At 40.8% G+C, this 18,853-nt stretch overlaps 1 protein-coding gene across 3 annotated transcripts in view; it reads right to left on the bottom strand.

Annotated features, from left to right (window-relative positions):
* Positions 1-18,853, bottom strand: part of LOC115220683 (dmX-like protein 2) — a 179,075-nt gene that overhangs the window by 108,647 nt on the left and 51,575 nt on the right. For all 3 annotated transcript variants that reach the window (XM_029790800.2, XM_029790802.2, XM_029790801.2), the window contains exons 3-4: positions 18,616-18,687; positions 1,150-1,228 (exon numbers count right to left, since the gene is read on the bottom strand). In XM_029790800.2, coding sequence (XP_029646660.1) covers positions 1,150-1,228; positions 18,616-18,687 — 151 coding nt within the window. The remainder of the gene's footprint in view (positions 1-1,149; positions 1,229-18,615; positions 18,688-18,853) is intronic.

Here is an 18,853-nt window from a genome sequence, read left to right as displayed (position 1 = left end):
ATCAAAGGTATAGCGAGAATGAGGAAGTCAATCTTTTACACTCACCTACCCTCACTCATACTACAAATCTACAACACCAAGCAATATGAGAAGTCATTGATATATTTCATGTCCATCTGTTTCTGCTCCACTGATCAAGTATGGTTTGAAATTAGAAGGGAAATCACATGGGAAATCCAGCCAATGAAAATGGAGAAAAAAGTAAAAATCAAAAATACTTCCTGTATTGAAAAGAGGTATGCATGGGCGACTGCTTGTCTTCCATAAACAACCTTGCCCGGACTTGTGCCTGGGAGGGTAACTATCTAGGTGCAATTCCATGGTCTGTGTCATGACCGAAGGGGGTCTCAGATATATATATATATATACATATACACACACACACACACACACTCATCCACACATACACCCACACACACACACATATGAATACATTTGATCCGTCACCTATTTTCTGGGGGAATTTTGAATTTTTATGTGAACCTGAGACAGAGAGAGGACAAAGTGAGAGAGAGAGAGAGAGAGCAGGAAGAAGAGAAATATTTGGATTATTTTAGATTTAAACTTAACAATAAAGACATGTTTCAACATATTCTAACACTTGGATATAGGGTTGGACAGGTCAACATTGAAGACATACCTACATACTTTAAACACACGGTATAAGGATGGGAATGGTTAATAACAAAGCATACCTATAAAAGATTTTTAATACCCGGTTATTATAAATATAAGGCTGGGTAGAGCATTAATTTAATGTCCTGCAATAAAGATTTTACAAAGACTAAAACTCGTAACAAACATGCATGTTTGTGTCCGTACACTGCTGATATGGTTGTCTGGATGAGAAGTTTGTCAACTACGTTGTTTCAGTGTGTGTGTGTGAGTGTGTGTGTGATGGGTTGAATGTGTCTCCATATCCCAAAACATATAACAAGACTAAACAACAATTGACACTGACCACTTAGTCAAGAGTTCAAGTCTCACATTCTCCAGATATTTTCCTCATACAAAACCTAGAATACATCTATATGTGCATGTGTATGTATGTATGTGTGCACACACTTTGTATGAAAAAAAAAAAACAAAAAAATGTAAAAACCAGATAGAACAACAGTAAAACAACTTGTTACATGCAGTTCTACTTACCATCAATGTTCCAAGCCAGAGAATGGATGAAACATTCGGCGGTAAAAGAGGCAGTCTTGTACCAGCAGTAGTCCAATTTCTAAAAGATAGAAATGTGAAATGGTAAAAAAAAAAACACAAAAGAGACAACAAAGTTATTACAGGTTATTAAAGGTATATATTTTTGGATGCCTCCTTTCAAGATGCGAAAATAATTAACCCTTTTGTTACTATATAGGCACAGGAGTGGCTGCGTGGTAAGTAGCTTGCTTACCAACTACATGGTTCCGAGTTTAGTCCCACTGCATGGCACCTTGGGCAAGTGTTTTCTACTACAGCCTCGGGCCAACCAAAGCCTTGTGAGTGGATTTGGTAGACAGAAACTGAAAGAGGCCCGTCGTATATATATATATACTTATGTACATGTATGTATATGTTTGCATGTCTGTGTTTGTCCCCCCAACATCGCTTGACAACCGATGCTGGTGTGTTTACTTCCCCCGTAACTTAGCGGTTCGGCAAAAGAGACTGATAGAATAAGTACTAGGCTTACAAAGAATAAGTCCTGGAGTCGATCAGCTCGACTAAAGGCGGTGCTCCAGCATGGCCACAGTCAAATGAATGAAACAAGTAAAAGAGTAAAAAGAGTATATTGCAGTTGGCTTTGATGCAATTATTTTTGGAAATAATAAAGAATTTAATAAAATATCTGTCTTTATCAAGCTGGTGTTAGGAACATTATTCAACATGAAATCTTGGTGGAAGGTTTTGATTTAGATTGCTTTAACCCTTTTGTTACTATGTTTCTGTTGGACTACTATGCCTTTGTGTCAATTAATTCTCAAAAATAATAAAGAATTTGGCAAAACAACTTTGTCATTACTAGGCAAATGTTTACAACATGAATGTTTAGTTTAGATCACTTTAAAACAAGAAGTTTGTCTTCTAGAACCAGGGGCATTCTTTAGCAGGTTGCTATTCAAAGAGTTAACACTTTCATCTACAGTCGTTACTGTTTATACTGATCTCAATGACCCCATAAAGACAGACACCCACCCCTCTATAGTTTACAACCCCAGTCAAAACTGGCACCCTTGTGTCAATGTTTGTAATTATTATTTCTGCCAAAGTTGACATTGCCTTTCAGCTTTCAAGGAACAATGAAATAAGTACCAGATAAGTACTGCGATCAATGTAATTGACTACCCCAACCATCTAAAATTGCCGGTCTTGTGCCAAAATTTGAAAGCAATTAATATTCTTCTTCTTCGTATTATTATTCTTATTTTTCCTAAGGCGGCAAGCTGGCAGAGGTGTTAGCACGCCAGGCAAAATGCTTAACGTCAGTTTGTCCATCCTTACATTGAGTTCAACTTCTGCTGAGGTCGACTCTGCCTTTCGTCCTTTCAGAGTCAATGAAATAAGTACCAGTTACGCACTGGGGTCAATGTAACAGACTATCTCCCTCCCCCACAATTTCAGGCCTCGTGCCTATAGCAGGAAGGATTCTTCTTATTATTATTGTAAAGATGTCGAAGTGGCAGAACCATTAACATGCAGGGCAAAATGCTAAGCTTTATGTTCTGTGCTCAAATACCCACAAGGTTGATTTTTGCCTTTCATCTTTTCAGGGTTGATAAAATAAGTACCAGTTGCGTACTGGAGTTGATGTAATTAACTAGCCACCCCCCTCCTCTCAAATTTCAGGCCTTGTGCCTATAGAAGTATTATTATTATTATTATTATTGAGTGAGAGAGCAGTGCATGCCATCAAAATGACACTGGGGTAAATATACGAAGCCCAGTATACCCATCTGACAAGGGTACACCAGGCACATGCATCACAACCAAATCTGCGCGACTTATTATCATTATTATTATTCCAAGGCTGACATTGCCTTTCATCCTTTTGGGGTCAATTAAGTACCAGTCAAGCATTAGAGTTGATATAATCATTTAGCACCACTCCACAAAAATTTCAGGCCTTGTACCTAGGGTGGAAAGTATTATTGCTATATTGAGAGAATTGAATTGGCAGTTGTTAGCACTTTGGACAAAATTCCTTGTAGTATTTGTTCCAGTTCACTATGAATGGAACTGAAATCCTGTCATGGTTAGCTCTACTTTTCATCCCTCTGGAGTCAAGAGGATGAAGCACCAGTCAAGTACTAGAATCAATATAATCAACTGCTCCCTTCCCCTCAAAATTACTGGCCTTGTGTTTAATTCAGAAACAACAAGGGCAGGATCTAGCAGAATTGTTAGAGCATTGTAGTATTTCTTTCACTTCTTTACATTGTGAGGTCAAATCCTGCTCAGGTCAGCTTTGCCTTTTATCTCTTTGGGGGTCAATAAAATACGAGTCAAATACTGTAGTCCAATGGTATCAATTAACCCTTTAGCATTCAAATTATTCTGTCAAATGTAAAGCGTTTTTTTATTATCATCATTTTAAATAATCATGTATTAACATGAGGCTTTAAGATTTTGATGATGTGATTGGTTTATTCATAGAATGACATTGTAGGGTAGGTGTGACATGCAGGATCTGGCCAGTTTGGACATTAAATAAATAGAATGCTTGGGCTGGACATGGCTGGTTCAAATGCTGGCTGGAGAGGTGATGATCCCGAAATGGACTTGTGAAACAGTAGTTGGGGCCTCACATCAGTAAAGCAGGGGGCTGGTGTACTGTAAAGCTGCTGAGAGGAAGCCCACCCCACCCCCCACACATTGTGCATTCTTCCCCGATGATCATTGACATCCAGTATGTGCAGGGCAGAAACGTTAGCATACCAGGTGAGATGCTTAGTGGTTATTTCGTCTGCCGCTACGTTCTGAGTTCAAATTCCGCCGAGGTCGACTTTGCCTTTCATCCTCTCGGAGTCAATTAAATAAGTACCAGTTACGCACTGAGGTCGATGTAATCGACTTAATCCGTTTGTATGTCCTTGTTTGTCCTCTCTGTGTTTAGCCCCTTGTGGGTAGTAAAGAAATAGGTATTTCGTCTGCCGCTATGTTCTGAGTTCAAATTCCGCCGAGGTCGACTTTGCCTTTCATCCTTTCGGGGTCGATTAAATAAGTACCAGTCACGCACTGGGGTCGATATAATCGACTTAATCCGTTTGTCTGTCCTTGTTTGTCCTCTCTGTGTTTAGTCCCTTGTGGGTAGTAAAGAAATAGGTATTTCGTCTGCCATTACGTTCTGAGTTCAAATTCCACCGAGGTCGACTTTGCCTTTCATCCTCTCGGAGTCGATTAAATAAGTACCAGTTACGCACTGGGGTCGATGTAATCAACTTAATCCATTTGTCTGTCCTTGTTTGTCCCCTCTGTGTTTGGCCCCTTGTGGGCAGTAAAGAAATAGGTCTTCAACTGACTGCACGTGCAAGCTTGTTTCCAAGTCTCTATTGAGTTCAAATGTCACTGAGGTTGACTTTGCCTTTCATCCTTTTGGTATTGATAAGATAAAGTATCAGTCAAGTACTGGGTTCTCATTGCCATTGCCACTATCATCAACACCGTCATCACCATTACTCACCTTATCATCCACCATCACCACCACTACCATCACCATCATCACTACCATCCTATCATCATTATCACCACCAACACCACCACTTCTATCATTATTACAGTCATTTAAAAAAAAATATCACTTTTACCATCAGCACCATTAAAAATACCAACATCACCATCACTATTATCTTTGCTAGTGGCGGAAGAACTGTTAGTGCATTGGACAAAATACTTTGCGAATTTCTTCTGGCCCTTTATGTTTGGAGTTCAAATTCAGCAGAGGTCGACTTCAATTTTCATCCTTTCGGAGGTTGGTAACATAAATACCCAGTTGAGCACTGGGGTCAATCTAATCGACATGCATCCACCCCCCCAAAAATTGAGGGCCTTGTGCCAAAATTTGAAACGATTATTATCACCATCATCATTTATCACCCTCACCAATATCCCAACCAAAACCACCACCACCACATCAACATCATCATCATCGTTTAATGTCCGCTTTCCATGCTAGCATGGATTGGACGGTTCAACTGGGGTCTGGGAAGCCATGGAGGCAGCACCAGGCTCCAGTCTGATCTGGCAGTGTTTCTACAGCTGGATGCCCTTCCTAACGCCAACCACTCCATGAGTGTAGTGGGTGCTTTTTATGTGCCACCGACACAGGTGCCAGATGAGGCTGGCAAAAGGCCACGCTCGGATGGTGCTTTTTATGTGCCACCAGCACGGAGGCCAGGCGAGGCTGGTAACGGCCACGATCGGATAGTGCTTTTTATGTGCCTCCAGCATGGAGGCCAGTCGATGCGGTCTCCGTGCTGGTGGCACATAACAAACACCATCCGATCGTGGCCGTTGCCAGCCTCGCCTCACAACAACAAATATCTCCATTATTATCACCCTCACCTCCATCACTAACTTTGCCACCAATGCCACCCCAAGTGTTTTGACATTTGGTTCCCTATATTTGGTTTGAAATGAAAAGTGTGTGCATGTGCGTGCGTGTGTGTGTATTCATTCTGTTTTCATTCATCCTGTCTACCTTCGAGTGTTCATTCCATTCATTCTCCTATTCATTCATCCCAGTTCATCATTCAATCGCTTGCTTCATTTACTGGTTTATATTTTTATCATTTAGAAACGCATGTGAGCGTGTACATGTATGTGTGTGTGCGTGTGTGTGCATGTATGCGCCGTGTGACTGTATGACTGTGTGCAATGTATGTCTGTGCATTATCTTGTTGCCATATGTTTGTTGATAAGGAAAGCAATAACAACAGTTAATGGATATGGTAATGTGTGATGGGGGTGGGGCAGATAGAGAGAGAAGGAGAGAAGGGGTAAAGAGAGAGAAGGAGAAAAGGGATAGATAGACAATGAACAGCAGAGATGAAGGAGGAGGAGAAAGGAAGCAGTGGTGGAGGTGGTGGCAGAGAGAGAGAGGTTGATATGGAAGAACTGGAGTTAACATAACATATACACACACAGTCAAACACAGACAATTACACATACAGAGGCACACACACACACTACTGCATACAGGCACACTTTCATACAGAGTTGAGGGTATGCACACATAGACCCACACACACACTACCATGCATGCACAGAGACACAGATACACACACGACTACCTCACACAGGCACCAAAATACACACACAGACACATACACAGTTAGATTAAGCAATGCACCACAATGTGGATTAATCAATAAAAATTTATACTAAACTCTTAACTACTAATGACATCTTAGTTGTATATAACAACAGCAGCAACAGCAACAACAACAGCAGCAACAACAGTGGAGGCGCAATGGCCCAGTGGTTAGGGCAGCGGACTCGCGGTCGGAGGGTCGCGGTTTCGATTCCCAGACCGGGCGTTGTGTGTGTTTATTGAGCGAAAACACCTAAAGCTCCACGAGGTTCCGGCAGGGGGTGGTGGCGACCCCTGTTATACTCTTTCGCCCCAACTTTCTCTCACTCTTTCTTCCTGTTTCTTGTCCCTGACTTCCTACGCAACCACTGAGCCTGGATGCACATTCATCCATCCGGCGATGCTCTCTGTGTCGGGGGTTGACCTGCTTTCTCTTCTGCAGGTCTTATGAATAGCAAAGGACCACGTTTCGGACTTCTCTCATCTTGCGAGCTCTGGGACGAAGACCGTTCGCTCAACAGCAACAGCACCATCACCACCATGGAGGCGCAATAGCCCAGTAGTTAGGGCAGCAGACTCATGGTTGGAGGATCGTGGTTCCGATTCCCAGACCAGGCGTTATGTGTGTTTATTGAGCGAAAAACACCTAAAGCTCCACGAGGCTCCAGCAGGAGGGGGGGACCCCTGTTGTACTCTTTTGCTCCAACTTTCTCTCACTCTTTCTTCCTGTTTCTTGTCCCCGACTTCCTACGCAACTGCTGAGCCTGGATGCGCATTCATCCATCCGTCGATGCTCTCGGTGTCGGGGGGGGGGGGTTGACCTGCTTTCTCTTCTGCGGGTCTTACGAATAGCAAAGGACCACGTTTCGGACTTCTCCCATCTTGCGAGCTCTGGGACGAAGACCGCTTCACTCAACAGCAACAGCAGCAATATCAAGAATAATAATGTGAGCCCTTTTAACAGGAACCCACCTCAGATCATCTCTGGTTCTATGATACAAACTTCCTGTTTTAAAGCAATCTAAATTAAAACCCTTTATCGAAATCCCTTGTTTATTTATGCTCCAAACACCAGCTTTAAAACGGACAAAGTTAATTTAGAACTCATTATTACTTCCAAAAATTAGTTGAAACAAAAGCAAGAGAAATATATATGGTGCCAAGAGGGTTAAAGATATTTGTGAAGCAGCAAAAAAAAAAAAAAGGAAACTTCTCTGTGGCAAGTCAACCTGTTAGAAACAACAGCCAAATTTCCCTCAAATCACCACACACCCTAATATAATAATAATATAATAATTTTTTACTAGACTTGCCACAAGGCCAGCAGTTTTGTAGGGAGAGGGCATGTCACTTATGCTAGTCCTTGTACTTGACTGGTACTTTATTTTATCAACTCTGTAAGGACAAAAGGCAAAGTTGACCTAGGATGGGATTTGAACTTAGATTGTAAACAACCATAAGAAATGCAATTCAGCATTTTGTCTGATACACTAATGATTCAACCAATTTGCTACTTTTCGATCTTAGAATTATAACAATATAATAATAATAATAATCTTTTCTACCATAGGTACAAGGCCTGAAACTTTGGAGGAGGGGGGGGGGTTGATTACATTGACCCTGAAATGATAAAAGGTAAAATTGACCTCGGCAGAATTTGAACTCAGAACGTAGTGACTGGCGAAATACTGCTAAGAATTTCGTCTGGCACACTAATGATTCTACCAGCTCGTTGCCATATCACCATCATCATCATAATAATAATAATAATCTACTAATAAAACAGGGAGATCATAGCTGGAGTGTCTTTCATCATAGGTCTGCTTTAACAGGGCTGATCTAAGCTAAGCAACAATAATTTATCTTTCAGGATTTCTTAAAACCCCCAAAATAATGCTTCCTGACATTGTCACAAGAACCCCGTAAATGACTGATATTTGGTTTCATAGACCATGATATCAATAACAATTTATTTTTTAAATAACTGTTTTAAATTTCAGTACAAGGCCAGCAATTTTTAGGGGAAGAAGGTAAGTTGATCACGTCAACTCTCGTTCTTGACTGGAACTTTATTTTATCAACCCAAAAGGATGAAAGGCACAGTCGACCTTGGTGAGATTTGAACTGAGTATGTAAAAGAGTTGGAAAAAATGTTGCTAAATATTTTGTCTGACATTAATAATTCTATCAGTTTGCAATTTCACTAATAAATATCAATAATAATTATTTTTAATATAGGGACAAAACCAGCAACTTTCAAGGGAGGGAGACGTCGAATACATTGACCCTCCCCAAAGTACTTTACTGATACTTTATTTTACCAACTCTGAAAGGATGTCAGACAAAGTCAACCTCAGAGGGATTTGAACTCAGAACATAAACAGCTGGAAAAAACGCTGCTGAACATTTTGTTCAAGAAGCTAATGACTCTGCCAGTTAACTGCATCACTAATAATGATAAAAATGATAATTACTATAACTGCAATAAATGAGGGGGAGGTCATTATAGGGATTTATGATGGTAAATGTCACCATCATCATCGTTTTAACATCTACTTGCATGAGTCACATGAGAGTATGTTGGGGGTAGAGTCTTCTATAGCTGGATGCCCTACATGTTAACCCCAACTTGTTTATAAGTGAGGCAAGAATCTCCTTGTCTACTGAACAACAAAAACCTGTATGCTTTATGCAGAGAACTGGAAACAAACGACACCATATGGATGAGCCTTTTGCAAACAAAAGGCTCATGTCAAACCAAGTCAAGAGGCCTGAACATGCTTTCATGGTCATTGTTTACAACCAGCAAACACACATGAAGGGAAATATGAACACACACACTATTTGGAGTTAGGAAGGGCATCCCAGCTTTAGAAGCCATGCCAAAGCAGACATAGAACCTGGTGGAGTCTTCTGGCTTGTCTGTACTTTGCAAACTGTTCAACTCATGCAGGCATGGAAAATGGACATTAAATGATGAAGATGATATATATATATATATATAGAGAGAGGAGGAGACCCTCTTCGGTCATGAATGACCATGGGATTGCACCTAGAAAGTTACACTCCTAGGCACAAGTCTGGGCAAGGTTGTTTATGGAAGTCCAGCAGTCGCCCATGCATACCAGCTTCCACTTTCCATACCAGCGATGTTATCCAAGGGAAAGGCAAAGGCAAAGGCCGGTACAGCTTGGCACCAGTGACGTCGCAACTCATTTCCACAGCTGAGTTAACTGGAGCAACGTGAAATAAAGTGTCTTGCTCAAGAACACAACATGCAGCCTGGTCTGGGAATCAAACTCACAACCTCACGATCGTAAGCTCGATACTCTAACCACTGCACCTTCATATATATATATATATATATATATATATATATATATATATATATATATATATATATATATATATATATATATGTATATATATAATGGTAGTGTCTTGAGTTTAAGGAAGATGGTTCAGCAATTTCTTGCTGAACAACCTGCATGAATGATTGGTTTATAGTGATCAAATGTTGTTCATGCTGCACATTGTCTCACTCCTCCCATCAAACCAACAATGCCTGTACAGGTGCACAGTGGGTCACATGTCAGATGTTGAAGTGATTGCAGAGTGACAACATGAGGTGTCTTGCACCACCCAGTCTGGAAATCAAATCCACAATGCACCATTAAGTTTGGGAATTGAACCCACAATCTAACAATAGTGAGTGCAACACCCTAACCCCTAGGTCATGTGTCTTTACGATATATATATATACTAAACACCCTAATCCCTAGGCCATGTGTCTTTACTATATATATATAAAATATAAATTGGACACGGGCAATCATAGTATTCTTTCTTGTCTTGAGGTTCACAGCTAAACGGCTGGGTGGATTCGCATGAAAAATGGCACACATGCGGAGACGGGTGCATAGATTGGAATGCAGTTTGTATTTTTTTCCTAACCCCCATACTTACTGAGAAAATCGATTAAAACTTTTCTCATGGAATTCCCTCTTTCTTCAGCTATTAAAACAATCTGTTGCTTAGAAGCTGTTTTCTGACGGGGTGGGGGCCAGGAAATTTTCATACAGCTGGAGGCTCCAATCGAAACAGGGGACCCAAAATGATAAGGTTGACAAACACTGTTATAGATTATGCCTAACCGAAAACAATCACAGCCACATCATCCAAACAGACCGGGTGAAACTGGGCTTAGCTGTTAGTGTATATATATATATATATAATTTATATATATATATAAATGGAGTTAAATGCAGGTGTTATTCAAATTTGATAGGTAGAACAGCTAAAGAAAGCTCATTGTGTGTGTGTGGGTGTGTCCGTCCTTATCTTGACATTGTACATTTATTGTAAATAAATTTTATACAAGCTGTGATTATTGCAGCCTTCCATGAAGACATGTCTGGATGAGAGGAAATACTAGCTTGCTTGGAAACAAGTAAGAGCTGATGACAAGAAGAGAATCTAGCCAAAGAAATTTTGTCTCATCAAATCTCATCTGAATCAGGCAAGCATGGAAAAATAGATGTTAGAATGACAATGATATTAATGTCAATATCATTATATAATATATAATAACATCTACCATAGTTACAAAGGTTATAAACCAATATCAACTTGGGTATTATCTCACAAAAAAGGCAAAAATAACAAAGGAACAGGCATGGCTGCATAGCTGCAGAAGGGGCTATGTGGCTTTAGGTTCGGTCCGAATGTGTTGTATATTGAGTATCCTAGACCAACCAAAGCCTTGTGAGTGGATTTGGTACATAGAAACTGAAAGAAGACCATTAATTTTTATATAACTGATTGTATGAATGTATGTAACACCTGAATGAGGTTATTGCAGAAGAATCTTGCCCAAGGTGTCACACAGTGAGATTGAACCCAGAGCCATGTGGTTAAGAAGCAAGCTTCTTACCACACAGCCATGCCTGCACCTGGGTGTAATTGATTTATTCAAACCCTGTATTTATTTTAATTGAGTCCTGAAGGATGAAAACCCAAACTGACCTCAGCAGTGATAATGGTTTAGTGATTATGGTGATGGTGGTGGAGTAACAGTAAGGATAGTATAGGAGTAAGGATGGTATGGAGGGAACGAGTAATTATGATATTGCAGTGATGGTACCGGCGGCAGTGGTGCAGGGGCAGTAACGATGGTATGGTAGTGGTGATGCTAATGATGTAACTGTTGTGAAGCAAGTGTTAAGGATGGTATGGTGATGATGACAGTGGTGGTATTCAGTCCAAATGTGTTGTATATTGAGTAAGTGTCCTCGGCCGACCAAAGCCATGTGAATGGATTTGGTACACAAAAACTGAAAGAAGTCCATTGATTTATATATAAATGATTGTATGGATGTATATAAGACCTGTGACTTCATTTGCATCCAATAATATAGACTAGTTCTTCTTTCTGGGAAAATGCATATGCTGTTTAGAGAGTGGGGTTAGTCCTGTGCAAGGTCTTTCTTCATTTTAAACAGCTTCAGGCATGTCTCTATGGCATGTTGCCTACTATGGCTAGCTGTCATCAAACATGATAAAACACTCAATGGAAAATCTCATGATAGAATAAAGGTATGTGTCAGTATGGATGGTAAGCTCAATGAACATCCGCTGTAATGAACATCACTACCACACCTGTGCAAAAGAGTGTAGGTCTCTAGTAGGATTGAAAGACCACATCTGTGTTGCTTATGTTTAAGCGAACAATCAAGCGATAGCATTGCTTGAAATCAAGTTACAGCCATTATACCTGTGTATCAATGTGTGTGTGTGTGTGTTTACATGAAGGTGCATGGCTCAGTGGTTAGAGCATCGGGTTCATAATCATGAGGTAGTGAGTTCAATTCCGGGACCGGGCTGCGTGCTGTGTTCTTGAGCAAGACACTTTATTTCACGTTGCTCCAGTTCACTCAGCTATAGAAATGAGTTGCAGCATTACTGGTGCCAAGCTGTATCAGTCCCTTTTGCCTTTCCCTTGGATAACATTGGTGGCGTGGAGAGGGAAAACTGCTATGTGTGGGCAACTGCTGGTCTTCCTTGTCTAAACTTGTGCTTAGGAAGGAAGCTTTCTACCTGCAATCCCATAGTAGTCATTCATGACTGAAGGAGGTCTTCTTTATTTCTTTTTTTATTTACATATGAACTTCTCTTAAAATTGTTCAGTTATGGACACTGATCTTGCTGTCATTTGCTCCCTGACAACAAATCATCTGCTAGTCTTATGCCTTTCAAGAGATGTAAATGAAGAGATCCCTTACATGAAAAACAGGTATGGGTTAGAGAGAGACACAAGGAAGGGCATTTAGCTGCAAAGCAATGCTTCGATAACATATTCCTCCAACCCATGCTAGCATGGAAAAAGAGACATAAAACAAATAAAGGATACATTATACGAAGAGAGAACCACCCACAGGGCAGTTTTCATCCTAGATTATATAATGAGTAACCATAAATTTTGGGCGAGTTCCTTTCTTTTATTCTTTTACTTGTTTCAGCCATTTGATTGTGGCCATGCTTGAGCACCACCTTAGAAGGCTTTTTAGTCAAAGAAATCGACCCCAGGACTTATTCATTGTAAGTCGAGTACTTATTCTATCAGTCTCTTTTGTTGGACCACTATGTTACAGGGATGTAGACAAACAATGATGAGATGTGGCACGCGCACACACACACACACACACACAACAGGCTTCTTTTAGTTTCCGTCTATCAAATCCACTCACAAGGCCTTGGTTGGCCTGAGGCTATAGCAGGAGACACTTGCCCAAGGTGCCACACAGTGAGATTGAACCCAGAGCCACGTGGTTGGGAAGCATGCGTCTTACCACACAGCCATGCCTGCACCTGGGTATAATTGATTTATTCAAACCCTGTATTTATTTTAATTGAATCCTGAAGGATGAAAACCCAAACTGACCTCAGCAGTGATAATGGTTTAGTGATTATGGTGGTGGTGGTGGTGGAGCAACAGTAAGGATAGTATAGGGGTAAGGATGGTATGGGGGGGGGGAGCGAGTAACTATGATATTGCAGTAATGATATTGTAGTTGTAATACCAGTGCCGGTGACACATAAAAAGCACCAACCGATCGTGGTTGTTGCCAGCCTCGCCTGGCACCTGTGCCGGTGGCACGTAGAAAGCACCCACTACACTCATGGAGTGGTTGGCGTTAGGAAGGGCATCCAACTGTAGAAACACTACCAGATCAGACTGGGCCTGGTGCAGCCTCCTGGCTTCCCAGACCCCAGTCAAACCGTCCAACCCACGCTAGCATGGAAAGCGGACGTTAAACGATGATGATGATGATGGTACCGGTGGCAGTGGTGTAGGGGCAGTAATGATGGTATGGTAGTGGCAATGCTAATGATGTAACTGTTGTGATGGAAGTGGTAAGGGTGGTAAGGATGGTATGGTGAAGATGACAGTGGTGGTGTTGGCAGTGTAGGGGTATTTCTGTTGTTATTTAACCCCCAAATCAGCCCTATTTTAGTATAGCTATGATCAAAGGTGTTCCAGCATTGACCATCCTGTCTTGTTTCCAAGATTATATTGCCCAGTGTGTCCTTTCTTTTTCAAGGTGGTCAGTTATAATTTGAACTGTGATTTCTAGCAGAGGTAGAAACCACAAGAGATGCATCAGTGATGGAGTGGTGGAGAGGCTTAAAGTGTTGGCATTGATGTTAGGTGCAGTAGCTGTGCTGACGGAGGTGATGGTGGTTGGTAGTAGTGGTGGCGGTGGTGGTGATGGTAGTGGCAATGCAGGTGTAGTGGTGTTTGTGGGAGTGGTGCTGGCAGTGTACCGGTGATGGTGGCGGGAGGGGGAGTGTTGGGGTTAGAGGCGACGGTGGCAATAATAGTGGTACTGGTGATAGTAGTAGAAGCTGTAGTGTAGTGATGGTGGTGGCAGTGTTGGTGATAGAGGTGAGGCAGTAGTAGTAACAGTGGAGAGGGAGGGCGATGATGTTAGTGATTTAACAGTGTTCGTGGCATTAGCAATATAGTAGTAGTAGTAGTAGTGGTAGTAGTAATGCTGTAGTGGTGATGGTGATGGTGGTGATTACAGTTATAATAATAACAGCAAAAGTAGTCACACTGCAGCAGAACATGAAACTACCAGTGAACAACAACAACAACAACAAGCAGCAGCAAGGATGTGCTGAGATCCATGAAATGAACAATCAATCAGTTAGAAGCATCGAGAGAGAGAGAGAGAGAGAAAGAGAGAAAGAAAGAGAGAGAGGGGAAGAAAGAGGTGTAGTAGTAGAGCAACAGCTGCTATTGATCCATGCAGTGAGTGTAATGTACTGGCTTCTTTAACACTTCTTCATCACTGCTGTCACTGCCACCACCACCACCACTACCACCATTACCACCATCACCCCCATACCACAACCATCACTACTATCACCACCACCACCACCACCATCACCACTACCATTACCATCCCACCACCAACATCACTACTGTCACATTACCACTGTTGCAACGACCACTATCACCTGTACTATCACCATCATTGCTTCTACCACTACCATTGCCACCTCATCCTTACCACCATCATTACCATTGCAACACCCTCCACTATCACCACCACCACCATCATCTTCATTAACAGCAAGCCACCTCAGCCAAGACCACTGCTGTCACCATAACTACCACAACAGTTACTAGGTTACTACCACCACCATGACCATACCTACCCAACAGATACAGCACCACCAAACACCACTACTACCACAGCCACAACAACCTAAATCGAAATTATCACCACCACCTACCTCTACCACTGTCATCTCACCCACCCCAATCACCATCATTGCTCCCCAGCCACTGCCATCTCCACTGCTACAACCAAAACTACCACCAATGCCAACACCACCACTACTGTTCTCACCATCACCACCGTTAAAACAGCCAGAAGCAAAACCATCACCACCACCAAAAAACCACTATCATCAACACTAACATTATCACCAAAACCTCCACTGCCACCACCACAACCACCATCACAGTTGTCACCAAAATCACCACCACCCTCATTCTCTACCCCACAATCTGTTGACAACATCAAATTGGTAAGTCTTAAAACACCTTAGGGTTTTTTTCTTTTTTTGTGTTATCAATTTTTTCCCCTATAAATTTGAATGATTAAGAAATGGAATTCAATAAGTATTAATTATTCTATCTAATTAGCGCTTGACAAATTTGAGTTGTCAAAATTAACGACTATTTCCATTAATTTTTTTGCTGGGCATTTTTCCTTCCTTTTTTTTTTTTTTTTTTACTACTTAGACGATTTTATTTTTTGTTACAAAATTATAAAATTTAGGTTCCCCTCTGATTCTGAACTCAGCTTTGAATTGATAGAGTCAATACCTTTCCTCATCTGACACCGGATCACCTCCTCCAATGACCCCCTCTGGTATAGCAAGATACCTGTTTCTGCCTCTCAGTCACACTCTAACCTTTCATCTTCTGACATAAATTCCCCTCCTCAAATACCCCTGCCCCTCTGATAATTCCTTGTCTTGTGAGTTAACTGGTGACATTGACAGTGCTGGTGTCATGTAAAAAGCATCCAGTCCACACTGTAAAGTGGTTGGCATTTGGAAGGGCATCCAGCTGTAAAAATCACGCCAAAACTGACCTTGCCTGTGCTTGTGCCATGTGAAAAGCACTGAGTCCACCCTGCAGAGTGGTTGGTGTTAGGAAGGGCAACCATCTGCAAAAACCCTGCCAAAACAGACACAATAGTCTAGGGTAGTTTTCTACCTGCCATCCAGGTTAGTTTTCTACCTGGCTGGCTCCTGTCAGCTGTCCTACCCATGCATGGAAGATGGACATTAAATGATGATGATGATGAGTATTGACTTTATTGTGGATGTCGGAGAAAAAGAGAGAAATGATGAGACTGTGATACAGAAGGGAGAAAAGAGAGAGAGAGAGAGAGAGAGAGAGAAATGATGAGGCAGCATAATAGACAGATGGAAAGAAAAAGGGACAGAAGAAGAGAAAGTGTGTGTATGTGTGTTGCTGTTCTAAGGTGTGAGACAAAGAAACTTCCTTGTGTCTGGACTATAATAATCATGTCTTTCATTTCATTGTTGTAGAAGGCTACAGGCAAGTGGTAACAGTGGTGGCGATGATGATGTTGTTGTTGTTGTTGTTGGTGGTGGTGGTGGTAATAGTGGCTCTGGGGGGTTAAGGCAGCAAAAATTGAAAGTATAATAACATCAAAAGATATCAAGAAAGAAAGAAAAAAATAGGTGGGATGAAGCCCTTGTGGGGCCCTTAAGTTTTAGTCTGCTTTCATGTTCTCTTTGTACATTATCCCCACGAGAGAGATTCTGGTTGAAAAGAAATGATAACACAAAAACAAGCAAAAAAACAAAAACTGTAAGCAAACATTTGAGTTATGAGTTCAACCCTAGTTTAATCATTACAGAAATTGAATGGAATTTTAAATTATATATATATATATATTCTTTTACTTGTTTCACCCCCAGAACTTATTCTTTGTAAGCCTAGTACTTATTTTATCGGTCTCTATTTTGAACTGCTAAGTTACAGCAAAGTAAACACACACCAACATCAACTATCAAGCAATGTTGGGGGGACAAACATACACACACACATTTTATATATATGTATATATATATATATATATATATACGGTGGCACGTAAAAAGCACCCACTACACTCACGGAGTGGTTGGTGTTAGGAAGGGCACCCAGCCGTAGAAACACTGTCAGATAAGACTGGAGCCTGGTGCAGCCTTTTGGCTTCCCAGATCCCCAGTCGAACCATCCAACCCATGCTAGCATGGAGAACGGACTTTAAATGATGATGATGATAGGCTTCTTTCTGTTTCCATCTATCAAATCCATTCACAAGGCTTTGGTTGGCCCAAGGCTTTAGTAGACACTTGCCCAAGGTGCCACACAGTGGGAATGAACCCGGAACCATGTGGTTGGGAATACTTGTTTCAGTCATTAGACAGTGGCCATGCTGGGGCACCACCTTGAAGAATTTTAGTTGAATGAATCGACCCCAGTACTTATTTTTTTGAAGTCTGGTACTTGCATTATTGGCCACTTTTGCCGAACTGCTAAATTACAGGGATGTAAACACACCAACACTGGTTGTCAAGTGATGATGGTGGACAAACACATACAAAAAAAAACAAAAAAACTCACACACACACATGATGGGCTTCTTTCAGTTTCTACCTACCAAATCCACTCACAAGGTTTTGGTTGGCCCAAGGCAAGAGTAGAAGACACTTGCCCAAGGTGTCACGTAGTGGAATTGAAACTAGAACCATGTGGTTGTGAAGCAAGCTTTTTACCGCACAGTCACACCTGCAGAACATCCATAAGACATTTAATCTAGGATTAAAACTGCAGTAACGTGCATCAGAATAGTATACATACATTATGTATAATACATGAATCACATTATGAAATTCATGGTTTCAACCCTTAAATTTTTGGTTTTGCCCCATTAGATATGTAGTTTCTCCCTATAAAATTTGTGGCCTTTCCTTATCGAAATCCGTGGCTTCAGATGCTAAAATCTGTAGCTTCACTCCAGAAAATATGTGACTGCTCTCCATAAAATTTGTAGCTTTACCTAATAAAATTTGTGGTTTCTCCTGTTATAATTAGCAGCCTCTTCTCAAGACTTTTCCTGAGATCTTTTTAGTAAAGGAAGATAATGATCCCCTACTCCCAGTCATTATATATATATATATATATATATATATATATATATAAAGGGTATATATATGTATATATATATACATATATATACCCTTTTTATAATGTTGGCAAACGAAATAGAGATAAGAATGTGCATTGTCCGTTTGACTGGAAAATTTCTATAAGTGGCTGAAGATTGCTCGACATTTTAAAACTGATGTAATACTTACAGTGTTTAATAAAATGAAGTACCATGAAACGATCGTACCACATTACCTCGGATATACTTGTTGCTTAGTTTGATTATAATCACTCCATGGATTTATATGGATAATACCATACACAATTGTGGTGCCTTTGACTTAAGTACCATATTCATCTGAATCTAAATTTTATATATATACTGATAATTGAAAATATATAATGACTAAAAAAGCAGTTTTCATAACTGAGCAGATAGAAATATTTTTAACTGAGATAAACAAGCAAGCTGAAAGGATGAGAAAAGGGAATTATAAGAACATTTGTACAAACATGGAAAGGAGTTGTTAAAAGTGCTGCAAAAATCTTGAAGTGTAGAGTTGGTACTTACATGAGAGCTTTCATGTTGAAGTAGAGGTGTTGGTTCAAATATATAGACCTTATTTTGGTAAGAGGCTGCAATCTGGAAACAAAAATATATAACAGGTAAATAAATGATTATCACATAACATTATATACATAAAAGAACACACACGTTTGTGTAGACACCCGTGCCGGTGACACGTAAAAAGGCACGGTCTGAACGTGGCAGACACCAGCGCCACCTGACTGGCGTCCGTGTCGGTGAC

The sequence above is a fragment of the Octopus sinensis genome, linkage group LG17, assembly GCF_006345805.1.
Source record: "Octopus sinensis linkage group LG17, ASM634580v1, whole genome shotgun sequence".
NCBI classification, from domain to species: Eukaryota; Metazoa; Mollusca; class Cephalopoda; order Octopoda; family Octopodidae; genus Octopus; species Octopus sinensis.
Note: the sequence above shows the minus strand (reverse complement) of the source record. Positions and strands in the feature narration are given on the sequence as shown.